The sequence below is a fragment of the Fulmarus glacialis genome, unplaced genomic scaffold (assembly GCF_000690835.1).
Source record: "Fulmarus glacialis isolate BGI_N327 unplaced genomic scaffold, ASM69083v1 scaffold9471, whole genome shotgun sequence".
In the NCBI taxonomy this organism is placed as follows: Eukaryota; Metazoa; Chordata; class Aves; order Procellariiformes; family Procellariidae; genus Fulmarus; species Fulmarus glacialis.
The window spans coordinates 45806-59522 of NW_009190960.1; the positions used below are offsets into that span (position 1 = coordinate 45806).

Below are 13717 nucleotides of genomic sequence, written 5' to 3' on the forward strand. Positions count from 1 at the left end.
AGAGAAATTTTAAAGGTTGTAGGGACAGAGGAATGAAAGTAGGAGGTAAATGGAACAGCTGCTGAACAATTGTCAAAGAAAGTCAAAGAAATGCTTGGGGAAATCCTGAATTTGATTTTCCTATGCTTTATTCATGAAGAAAATCATAAACCAAAAAGTACTGTCTTAAAGCAGGACATTATTGAATAATTTGATTCGTATTACTTTTTAATATTGAACTATTGTGCTAAGCTACCATCTTCTAAAATGTTTTGAGAATTTTCTTTGGGAAATGTCGATTTTCTTAAACAGGATACGATGCATGTGAAAAATGATATTTTTAAGGGATCAAGCAGAATTTTGCGTTTTGTTACAAATCTTTAATTTTTATAGTTATGCTGTCTGGTAATAATGTTTTTGAAGCCTGTGTAAGTGAATTTAAGCTTAAATCAGTGTTTAATTGCTGTAGCCTAAAAATCACTCTTTAAGCCTTTTTTCCTGATCTCATTCAAATTAATAGCACTTTTTGTAATGAAGTTGTATTCTTGGTTTGCTTCCCTCATTGCCATTCTGGGCATGCACTTTACGAAAGGTTTGAGGTGCTTAATTTCTGTACTACTGCTGAGTGCAGGCACACTTGAGGAGATAAAAAGAGACTTTCATCCTCTCATTAGTCCTGGATATAAAACTTCCTTGGTCAGGATTTCAGAAAGCCCAGCAGCCTGCTCAGAACATGATGCCTGGTCTGGCTGCTTGAGATCAATTGTGTAGTTCCTACACAGTGTGTTGTACATACATACGTTGGGAATGACAGAATATTTGGATATAGCAGTCCGTCGGCAGAAGGCAATGCATCAAATACACTGTATCTTCAAAGATGACTCTTCCTTTCCCATGTAATTATTATATATTAAAGTAGTAAATAAATTTGAGATACTGTAAATAAGCAGCAAAGTAATATACTCAGTACTATTAATGCCAAGCAGTAAAACATGTACCAAATCAATTAATGTTTTTTTTCTCCTCTCCATCCTCCATTTTTTTCAGACCTCCAGAATTACCCGCTCTGATGAAGATAAGGAAGGCGCCTGGGATGCCTGGGGGGCCTGGAGTGATTGCTCACGGACCTGTGGGGGCGGAGCCTCTTACTCACTGAGGAGATGTTTAAATGGCAGGTAAACCACATGCTTACGTGTATTTATTCTTCTGCAGCTCTGCCATGTTTCCCTGTCACCTGATGGTGTCTATAGAGAAGCATTGTTGCTTCTGTTCCTGGAACCAAATGCTGTGTACAGATAAGTGTTACAAAATCCTGCTTTTAATATATTTTCGTAATATATTAGATAAATATCTGAGCCTTCAACTCTGATAAACTTTAGCGTGTTATTAAATATGTTTGTGGAATAACAAGAATGATTTATTTAGTACAGTCAAATAATGAGAGAACTCTCTGCCATCATAATATAAAGTGAATGGTGAGTTACCTGCACACAAATTAGCCTGCACTTGAACATTACTTGAAATAATGTTCAAGTGCAGGCTCTTCCATGTCTTCCCTGTAGTAAAAACCAAGTGACTTACTCCACATATAGATGTATCAAATGCTGTTTTCTGTTAGGGAACTTTTTCTATGCAGTGGTCCTGGTGGCCATATGTTTTTGTGGGTAAGCCTCAGTGTAGCTTGAAGAAAACAGCGTATGTGGTGAAAACAGTTTACCTCAGTAGTAAAGCTGGACTAATGTAGGACTTTTTGCTACAATCCTAAAAGTATGAGTAATACAATAGGCTTGTCAGGAGAGAAGAGATCCCAACCAGCTTAGAAGCATCTGTGCTGGCATCCATAATTGCCTGCTTTATTTGAACTATTCTTAAACATTTAAAAAAAATGCTGATTATGTTTAAATTTCTATTTTGTTGAGATTTTTTAAGTTAAATGTAATACCACCCAGGAAGTCAATTTTTCTTGTAGTGTGAAGTATAGAAGGCTTGTAGTATGATACACTAGTTAAGTGCAAACTGTATGAAATACATAGCTAAAGATGATTGATTAAAACACTGGCTGTTTCTTTTAGTGCAAGATACACAAAGATCTTTGAGAAAAGTAATATTTCCAGCAAGAGGCCGTGATATTCTACCAGTGTGTTAGGGACTGTGAAATGAGCTCAATAAATTGCAGCAATATAAATTCCACTGTGGTTTTATTAATATTTTTAATGTGTTCCCCTGTGAAAAACATGTGTTTTCCATACCTTAACAAATGTGTAGTTTACAAGTTTTTTTTCTCTGTTTTATTGTTGTTGTAATGTCCAGGAAACGTGCAATTGTGAAGCGAAAGTTTTCACGTTTGTATGTATCATAAACATTTTTAAGTTGCACATTGTGATGCAATCATTCTTGCAAAAGATTGGAAATTTGAGACATGTAATATCTTGAGCTTGGAGAGTTTTACCTTCAGCTGAGCTGGTTGAACTCTTGCTCCAGGCATCCATTGCTTTTTCCTTTTAAACTGAATTTTTTCAATCCCTCACGCATATTAAAGATTTTTTTAATATTTGCAATCAATTTTCATGCAAAAAGTGGAAAATTTAGTCTGAGCTGTAAATTACCAACTCTGCATTCATGCATTCTTTAATGTAAGGCAAGTCTTTTTGTAATGAAGGGATTATTGCAAAACACTATTCCTGATTTTGGAGACATCACTAATAATAATTTCCTGTCAAGTAATTTGAAATACATTTTCAGTTCTTTCAAAAGCTTGATTTTGCCATTCTTAAGAAGAATATCTTACCCTGTACAAAAGTGCCGATCAGCTATTGAGAAGTTTGGCAAACTGTGTCCCTAAAAAAAGTGTGAAACCCACACATTCCCATATTCATGAGACCACAATAAATAATCATGACCTTATTATATGCCTGTTATTTTAGCTACTAACAACAGACTTTGAGGATCTAAATTGCCTGGATTCAGGATTCACATGCACTGGGCACCTTAGAAATGCATGCAGTCCATGAGAATTATATTTCATTTAAAATTATGAATTCTGCTCATGTGGCTTTGGTCAATAAAATCACACGCTGTTCTTCAAAAGTATTGCACTGTTTTTTGGGAGAAATGAAGGGTTTGAGGCTGTTTTTTCTTTCCTAAACAAAATAGGAGAAAGGAAAATTAATGCTCATTAGCCCTATGCTTGATTAAAGGATCGCTTAGATATTCTGATCCTCTTTTCCTCTGGGTTATATCCACTGGATTAGAAGTAGCTTTGCTGAAGTCAGCATAGATGAGGCTTAGGGATGCCTTGTGAAATCTTTTTCACAAATAAATGTGCTTTTTATAAGGCTTGCAGTAAATTGGGCTTAAAGGGAAAGCCACACATTCTTTGCTGAAGAGACAGCAGTGTAACTTGTTGAGTCCCCAGATCCCCTTTGTATTTAAACCTTGTATCTTGAGTCCAAATTATGGTAAGGAAGTAGCAATAAAAGTCTCATTTTCAAGAGAATAACTACCTGTAAAACAGGCAGGGTTGTGTTTTGCTGTTATGCAGTGTAACCATTTTTACTCTGTTTTTCAGGAACTGTGAAGGTCGAAATATTCGATACAAAACCTGCAGTAGTAATGTGAGTCTGACCTTTAATCCTATTTTACTTATTCAAACAATGTGTTAAAGTTTAAGAAATGCTGCATCTTGTTTAAAAGCTTATGGTGCATAATTTTCTTTCCATCATTATTACCATTTTTAAAGATTTCAGTCTGCATGACACCACGAGGTCTCAAATTTAGGCTTCCCAAATGGACATTTTCATCTGAAATTATATTGCCAATTGTGATTCAGAATGTTTTATATCATTTATTAGGAAGGTTACACATTTTGGAGGATTAAAAGATCAGTTCTCATCTTAAACTAGCAAGTGCTTTTCCTGGAGGTGCTGTTTTTCAGGTGAAGCATTAAACTGAGCTCCTTATAATTTGTGATCATTAATGATACAGTGGCACTCTTCACATGTGCAAAGAGGTTAACCGCCTGTGTCCCTTTCAAATCTTAACTTGGATAATTACTCCTTATATTCCCTCTGTTTGCCTAAGTCCAGATCTTTATATGTCTATGTGCAAAAGCATGTATATTTAGGTACATTGGCATAGACAATTTCCGTGACTGAATGTAAAGCTGGAGTTTTGACTATATAGTTGCTGTTACTGTAATGCAATCACATTTTATTTTTACAGACACGTTTTATGAAAACCAGTCACATACAGTCACATACTTCATGACTTGTGCTCAACTGATTTGTAGTGATGCTTCGTGCTGTTTAAACAGCTGCTGCCTTTCACCCCAGATGTTGTAGTCTGTTCAAGGTGTGCAGCTCATGCAGGACCTTGTGATACTGCTGATCAACAGACCATGTGTACAAAGACAATAATTCAGGACAGTTTATGGTCAGCAGTACCTTACAGTACAATGTGACATTCGTATAATCCCATTTCAGAAAAGAGAGAAGGTAGATAAATAATTAAAGCAAAAGCTTTTTTTTTTTTTTTCTTTTTTCTTTTTTTAACTACAGTGCATTTGATTAATCTGCTTCTGGCTCTGGGAGAAAGGCAGGGATTTTCACACAAATACCCCTTAAAAGATGGGGCCTGTGGTTCCCTTGGTTTGAATTATACCCACACAAGAGCAGGTGATGCTCATGTCATTGCCAACCCTGTGATTTCTGCCAGCAGCAGGCAGCCGTGAAGTATGACATGTTCTCCTTAGGAGGCCTGACACTGGAAGTTGCCCAGTAAATATGTTGAACCGGTGTATCTCCTGGGAGAACTGGCCATTCCCACTCTCCAGTGTGCTACACCTGTGGTTTCCTGTGTGCCAGTTGGCTTCTGCCCTCCTCAAGAACAAGGCTTGCTAGCACCCTGAATTGCTTTAACACTCCACTCCTCAGCGTAGGATGGGTTTTCCACCACAGTGGCTCACAGCCTAAGTTTCTGCTGGCAAAAGCTAGTGGAAGCGATTAATGAATCGGGCCCAGTGCATACAAAAATCAGATTCTGGAGACAAACCCTGTCACTTGCCCTTTCAGAAGAAAAGGCCTAGCACAATACACAATGTTCTTAGCTCATAAATAAAAATGCCACATGCAAAAAATACCATAATATTTTAAAGCTGTGTGATAAGCTAAACTGCAGCCAGCCAGTATGTAAGCAATAAACAAACTGCCACTGTAAAATCTATTTGCTACATTCCTTATCTAGATATCTAGTTGTATGCTTTGTATGAAGTAATATACCTCTGATTGCTTGATCCCATGCATTACAGCTTCCTATGCAACAGTACAAACAAGTCAACATAGTAAACCTTGTTCCTCCAGTGAAAGGACTAGAAAACTACCCACTGTACAGAAAAAGGAGAAAGAAGAGATGAATTTGGGCGTATTTTCTGCTGTAAGCAGAGGTCTACATGCTTTTAGGATATGTAAGAGCAATTGTAGACACTGTTCATTTTAAGGATTATGCAGTAAAAATCTGATGGAAATGAAGGCACTCTATGCTTCAGCATAGAGAAAATTAGGATGATTACTATATCCTTTCTGAACTCCCAGGGAGTTTTTCTGAAGTCACTGGGGCCTGTTTTTTAACTTTAGGACTTATTTTAAAGCGATAAGTGGCAAGCGTCTTGTATGTGAGTCTGTTTGAATTTATGATGATTCAAATGTTAATTTCCAGACAGGAAGCTGCCTTTACAGTTCTGCTTTTGGGGCACGTCTGAAAGGGATCAGGTTTTCATTTCAGTTCAGATTCAGCCAGAATATCTCAGGAATGGTTTTTCCTAGATTATGGATCAGATAATGGAGAACTCCTGAGAAAAATATATTTCGTGAGATTTCCACTGTTAATATAGTTGATCTTGGAATTTGTCATCACTGAATTCAAACCCAGTATTAGACCTGACTTAACCTTGAAATGGGAGCTTACACCTAATGTAAACCTGGGACTACTAGACCAGTTTTGTTTCAAATGATATAATTTTCCCCAAAGCATTATTTCTAATGAATGCTTCTCACTTTTGGAGTAAAATTGTAGTTTGAAAATTAAGAGTTTAAACTAGCTTCTTTCCATATTAGTAGGTATTATTGTTAACCACATGAGACATTCAGTATATATACACTGTGTAAAGTTGTCTGCAAATGTAATTTTGCTACATGATACATTACACCACTAACATCTATATTGGGGAGTACAAATGAAGCACAACTTAATATGTGTGTCATTCTAATGAAAAGAACAAGAATCATTTTACCAGAAAATTGGTTTCATCTGGATTTGTAATAGAATAGTAGTAAGTTCATTGAACTCAAGCATAGTTCCAGAATAATATTAGTGATATTTCAATCACAAAAATTAATTCAAGGTCTTAGCAACAAAATAATTGCTGAGATTAAGGCATATGTATAGCCTGCTTATCTTTCTATCATAACTGAGATGCCAGGTGCATGATTTCCTAAAACTGTGTGTATGCTTTCAGATTTTCTTATAGAAACTTTAGAGAAATAAATTATATACACGATTCATTATATGCTGTTCAATGAGATTTTCAGTCTTTCTTAACCCCCCTTTTTTTATATTTCCATTTTTGTACATACTGTTACATTCTAATGCTATGATGTGCACTATATGGAAGTGTTTAAGATAATCCTTTAGGGTCCTATTCATAGAACAAGTTATTTGGGCCATTTCCCCATAAATTTCACATTCTTACGTGCCAAAAAGTCACTTATACATTTGCCAGAGTCACTCTTCTACAGTAAGAAAAACCACTATTTTGTAACAGATTTGCCCATGTTTAATTCCTTATAAACTTTTATTATATGCAGATAATGCTTACACTTGTTCAACATATTCATCAGATTATTGTCCCAGAATCCACTTCTTAACCAGCTCATTTATCCCACTCAGAAAATCTTGGCTGAACTGTATCTACTTTAGTCCTATAATATTTCACCTTGAGTTGCATAGTTTCTCTCTAATCTGTTCATTTATTTATTTTATATTTATAATGCTGATGCACCACATGGCTCTCATGGCTAGGGTTTCTAGCTCACGTATCTTGATTTTACTAAGTGGCCTGAAAATTGCATAGGAAAAACATAAAACCTGAAGCTAATTTCAAAAAGAAAACAAAACAATGACTTCATCGTTTTTGGCTAGGTTTCAACAAAATGAGATTCAAAGAATAAAACTAGACAAAGGGCTAGACTTTCTTTGGTGTCATCATTTTTACTGGGAATTTTCTTGCCTTCTCTTTTGTGCTTTTTTCAGCGGAGTAATTGTTGGCAGGAGTCACAGGGTCTGATGCAACCTTCATATTTTGTACATGAACATTGCCTACAAAGATACAGATTTCCCAGGTTAGCTTTGTTTTCAAAGGCTGAGTGCTCACTGCCAAAACTAGAATGATACATTTCATAAGAAGCCAGCCCTTGAATGCAGTAGTTTTTAATCATCGGTCACAAAGAGAATGGGAATATATATATGTATTTTTAACCTGCATGGTAGTCATGTCTGAAGCATCTTTTTGAGATCTGTCTGTCTAATAATATGTTCATAAGTCATGTCATAAATACACTTCATTCCACTACAAGATCTGGATGCGATTATTTTGCCAACATTTTCATGTATTAGACCTCATAGATATGTCTTCAGCTCCTTATGCAGTGTATGAACCTACGAATGGTCTGGCTATGGTTCAGTGGATTGAGTGTAAGACAAAAGCTATTGCTGAAATTAAGAAATCTGAGAAATCCTGAAATTAGTAGCAAAAATATTTAACAAACAAGAAAAAACGTGGAATATTGAGAGGGAAGAGGGAATGATGGAATGAATTGATGTCTGAAATAGGTTAAAACCAAAAAGACATGCAAACAGGGTGAGGACTGGGGCCCATGTATCATCGTCTGACAGTGTGGCCTTGCCCACTTCCCGAACATGCTTCACCCTTGTGTACTTCTCCCACATCTTGCTCCCCCTCCGCTTTTCCTTTCTATATTTTAAATTCCCTCTCACTTTTCTGACCCACTCTAATGGAATTAACCTGAACTTTACAAGTCCTCTTGTTGTCTTGATTGCATTCCTTTCTGTGTTTAGTTGTCTTTCTGCCTAGATTATAAACTTCTTTCTTTATACAAATATGTATTGTTCCCAGGAAAACAGGGATCTGAACTTGGTTGCCATCCAAATGCTGATATAATGCAAACGATAATAATTTCAGCCCTTTGTGATGCTCTTTTTATGCTCCTGCTTTTGAACACAGCTCAGACATAAAGCAGGTGGAACTGGCATATGAATTGAGCTGCCAGGATCGCTTTGTGTTCTTTGAAGATGCCAAAACAGAATAGGGAGATGAGAATTCACTTGCTCTCAAGCAGCCAGGAAGCGAGTGGAAGGAAGGAGCTGCATTGTGTTGAATCAATGAGAAACATACAGTAACCACGGATTGACATCCTGACATTGTGGTGTTTGTGTCTTGGCATCGCATCAACACCGAGTGATAATGAATTGTAACAACAGCCTGTCAAAATTCAGCCTAAGGCCATTGCTCTGCCTATTTTACAGATAGCTCTTTAATTCTTTGTGATGAAAATGTAGCTGTGCATGGCTGAATAACACTACTCCAAAATATTGTTTCTAACTTTACCTGAATCTAACTTCCACTTATTATTTTTATCCTTAGCTACTCCTCTATTTGCAGCGGTGGAAGGGAACCATATGGTATCCATATGAACTCTGAAGTCCTCTCTGCTTTTTAGACTTGCTATTGTGGAAAATGAGAGGTGACAGATAAGTCAGAGCCATATTCTGCTCTCATTTACACCAGTGCAAATTTGGTGAATTTCTTGGGATTCACACTGCAGTAAATAAGGGTGGTTTCTAACAGTATTTGCTTGATGTTTACAGAAGCTCTCACTTGTGGGATTTTGCAGAGGTAAAACTCTCAAAGAATTACAGTAACTGTAATTTCTCCTTGTCTTATTCCATGATTTTATAGTTTGAAAAAAATATATTGCTCAAACTAGAATTATCCCAGGTAAAAAATAATACAAAAGGTATTAGCATCATTCTGAGTTATTCTTACTGTAAGGTGTAGCACTGGACAGAGTTGAAAAGCATTTCTGGGAATGCTCAGTGAATTGCTGAAATTGTTTTTGCTCAGTTGCGAAAACCCCACGTGTTGATCAGTAGAGAGAATACTGATTTTAGAAGGTATTTTATGCAGACTACAAATAAACTAGAGACATTTCTAAGTTACTCTTTCCTATGGTGAAAAAAAAATCTAAGACATTGACAAAGTATTAAGCTAATGCATATTAAGTGCCAACTCATCCAGATTCATGTGAGCAAAATGGTGTCAGGACAACATTGTTGAGGGCATTGGACGGGAATTCGAACCTTTCTCATGTATGTTTTGATCTCCAGTACTGTGTAATGCACTTACTATTTCATTAGCTTTTTTTCAGGGAAGGTTCAGTTCACTGGTAAGGTTGAAGCTGTGTTCAGGATTAGTATTGTTAACTAATACTTAGTAATAAGTTCCATGAGTTCAGCTGACACATCACAATCTTTCAGTCTTATATCCAATGAAAACAAAACTTGGTTAGAATCAGCCTCACATCTGGCTTATATGTGCAGTTGGAATTCTTGGAAGAATATCCTTTCAGTCTGGCGTATGGACTGTTTGACACTGGACATACTTTCAAATGAAGTCTTTAGTGAGAAATTGTTTGACACACTAACTCCTTTGTCGGTACTTTACCAAAGTTATTTTCGAATAAATCAGTATTCATCTCCATTCCTGTCATCATAGTTTAATATTAACATCATTGTTTGGGTGCAATGCTTTATGTAGAAAAAATATTTTAGAATATTTTATTTCAAACAGTTCTCATATTTGGTCTTTCAGCTGTTTATGTTGAGGCTTTGTATAGAAGGAGGTATGGAACTGTCTCATTAGAATTGGAACTATATAATCAATAATTATCAATTTGTAGTATATTTTATTTCAAAAAAGTAAGCCTTACTGCTTCCATGAGGTGAGGGTGTTTTGTAATTAGACTAAGGGATTAAGCACTGAAAGTTCTGATGTCTCCTCCTAATGCTCTTGTCCCCTTTCTGAGCAATACTGAACAATTAATTAGACAAATTTTTATTTCTTTATGTATAAGTAGAAATAATACCTCTTTCATTACTCCGATGTATGAATCGATGAATAAGCACAGAGCTCAAAAATCCTTAAGTGGAAAAAGCTATTGAAAAGAGAAATATTAAATGTCAGACATCTCATTATAGTCACTTAAAATACATAGATTCCTTTAGAAGCTAATTCTTATTACAGAACCAGACTTTAAATGTACTACATAGTGTCATAAAGAGTAGCGTTTTTAATTATCCTTTCATATCAATTATGTTGTTATTACTAGAATATGTGTGATATTCTGTTACTTGCACTGCAAGCAATGGATTAAGCAACATAAATTGTTTTAATACACACGGTAAAGATTTGCAATATGGCATATTTGTCATACCAGATCAGTTCTTGAACCAAGCCTCCCTGAATAGATTCTGTGTAATTAATCAGATAATTTTATTGCAAATGCAAAGTATTCCCTTCTTAAAAAAAAAAATTTCCTTTGGTTTGTTTTTAGGACTGCCCTTCAGATGTCGGTGACTTTAGAGCACAACAGTGTTCAGCCTACAATGATGTCAAATACCAGGGGCATTTTTACGAGTGGATCCCTGTGTATAATGATCCTACTGCACCATGTGCCCTGAAATGTCAAGCTCTGGGAAAGAACTTGGTTGTGGAGCTTGCCCCAAAAGTACTAGATGGTACTCGTTGCAATATAGAATCCTTGGATATGTGCATCAGTGGAATATGCCAGGTATGTTCATAGTGTAAATCTAATTGTGACCTTTGCTGTGAGACACTTTGCACGTTAAGTGACCACTTTTTGGTTATTTTCATTTTCATGTATCAGTTTACTTTAGATGCATCTGCAAGTACTGCCAAATGGATTGTAGATAACTTACCTTTCTCTTGCACACAGAAGTTCCTGACTGCCTTAGCCATTGATATTTTTATATATAAATAAAAGGTTAATAACATTCAGTCATTCTTCTATTTATACATTTTAAAATTAATGAAACTAGTTACAGCTTTCTAACCTTTAGTATGTCTGTCAGGGTGTGATGAAATTACATAGCCTTCCATTTCATTTTACTCTTTCTCTGAGTCTTATATCTCATGAAATCTGTGAAGGAGAAAATTTGACGCTTTATGAGATCCAGCCCAGAATGGCAGGTGTGAGTGTGTATATCTGTCTTGTTGTATGGGTGAATGAGTATATGTTGTGATTGAATGAATTGATTGTTAGTATCTTTACTGAGAATCTACATTTCTAGATATATTTATTATTATTATTTATTAGAGTTATGCTATCGACATTACACGGTGTAAAAACAGAGACTTATAATATTTGAGGCTTGCCAGCTTTGCCCATGTCTCATTAGCAAAGAAATATTGCAATCTTAAGTCATATGAACAGAACAATTTTATATAGAATGGATATGTTATTGCAATTAGTTTTCTTTCTCTGCAAGTGGTTGTTGCTCTGTTAAATGCCTAAAACGTGTGCGACTCAAAAATGCAGGATATGGCCCAGTGAGCAAAACAGCTCCATTATAGGGGGAAAATTTGACACATTTGGCAGAAGACTGGTGCACGGATTACAGCAACATTAATATATGATCTGGACCTTGCTGTGGGTTTTATGTGACTTCTATGTATACTGCAGTTCCAATACCAGTCGTGCCAACACAATGCATCTGCTGCCTCTGAAATAGAAGAAGAATTCCTTACAGTTTTCCTCTTCAAGAGGCTGCATTTGTCAATAGTACTTCACAGTGGTATCCAACAGTGTTCATTACCCTGCACTTTTAAAATAGGATATACCTCTATAAACTCTGGAAGCATTTGCCAAATAATACATTTCTTTTGCAATATTCTTATGATGTCTCCTCTTCTAATACAAGCTTTCACCCTGGAGGATGTCAAAGCCTTTTGTAGTTGGTACGTCTACAGCAGCCTTTGCTGTTTGTGTCCATTGAAGCACAGAAGCATCATGCTGAACATAATGGAGCTCTGGGTTTTTCAGAAGCTTGTGAGACTTTTGCTTGGAGTGCTGTGGGGTTTCCCGTGTTTCCCACAGTGACCTCAAACATCTACCATCTTTAATACATAACATAAAATAAACCAGGTAGTGGCAGAAGAAATTAATCATTCCAGAAGCAGGGACTGGAGCTCTTTTACACTTTTAGTGAGAATCGATTCCTTTTCTCCATCTCTTCCATTTTTTCTTTTTTTCATTATTTCTTCTAATTCCACAAAAATATTTTTCAGTGTGGGAGAACATCTTCAGGGGAAAAAAAAAACCAACAACCACCACCATGTTTAGGATATGTCCTGTGCTGTGACTTAAGCAATTTAATTAATTTATAACTTAACTTCATAAGCTGTTAGGTGCTTTCACTTTATTTCCTTTAAGTCAGTGGCTATGCTGAGGTATTTTTGCACAAAAGGAAAATTTCTCCTTTTTAAAGTCTGTATTTGATAATTTAGTGTTGGACAATTTTATTGAGGAAAAAATGAGTCTCTGGTCATTTGAGTAACTTTTTTCTCTTTGCGGACCCTTTTGGGGGCAGAGTGGAAGGGTGGTTACTTGTGAAAGGGACTGCGGGAGGTGGGGGAATTCCTCAGAAACCGACACCGAGCTTTGTTGCTAGTCCTGTTCAAGCAGGAAAAGAAAACAAATTGACATCTAATCTTTCCTGGAAAAATATGGTTATTTAGTCAACTGCTGTTAAGAGAGAGAGAGCAAAATTGTGATTCTCTACAATTGTTGCTATAAGGTCAGTCTGTTGGGTTCTGACATATACTTGGCACAGCCTGCAAATAACTTGGCAAGTGTTTTTACAGTTAACTCATCTAAATAAACATGTCATACTGCTGATGTGGATATCTTTGCTTTTATGCCTGCGAGCACCAAAGAGTTAGTATAAGGAGACTGGCTTGCCTGGGTCCCTTTCCAACCAGTGCTGGTTTTGCTCTTTTATTGTCTCAAAGTTGGCAGGCTTTATAAGATCTCAGCTTCCCCTCCTCCCCCCCCAACATGATTTCACTTTCATCTGTTTTCTTATTCTTGGTAAGGTAGGGCCGCATCACTAATTCTGCCCCTTGGATTCTTGTTCAGACTCTCTCCTTGGCAGCATATGAATTTACAAGGATGGTGAGTTCCTGTTGTCCAGCTTCAGTTCTGATTCTTTGCGTTTCCCTTAACAAGCAGAATCAAACTAAATAACGCTTTGTCAAAGAAAATCATGAGATGACACAACTGCTCTCTGGATAGGAGGTTTGAGGCTTCAGGGGAAGTAAAATCTAAAGGCAGTGGAGCAGGGAAAAGTTTATTGGGAAAGTTAATAAGATATTTTGGTGTTGCTTGAGGCTTAACTCAGCCAAACCATTTGATTATGTTTTAGTCTGCTACTGCTGTGCTTCTGTTACCAAAGCAAATATCTGGGGCTGTTGTGTTAAATGGGGACAGGTCAAAACTTCACTGCTGGGAGGATTTTCACACTTAACTTATGATATTTTTCTAGTCTCTGCACAACTCCCAACACATTTTTTCATATAATATATTCC

The 13717-nt window shown here is 36.4% G+C and overlaps 1 protein-coding gene across 1 annotated transcript in view; it reads left to right on the forward strand.

Moving 5' to 3' along the window:
* Positions 1 to 1026: 1026 nt before the first annotated feature.
* ADAMTSL3 (ADAMTS-like 3) overlaps positions 1027 to 13717 on the forward strand; it is a gene marked incomplete at its 5' end in the record, with an annotated part of 101239 nt that continues 88548 nt past the window's right edge. Inside the window, 3 exons of the mRNA XM_009586508.1 lie at positions 1027 to 1154; positions 3548 to 3593; positions 10665 to 10901. Of these exons, the coding sequence (XP_009584803.1) occupies positions 1027 to 1154; positions 3548 to 3593; positions 10665 to 10901 (411 nt within the window). The remainder of the gene's footprint in view (positions 1155 to 3547; positions 3594 to 10664; positions 10902 to 13717) is intronic.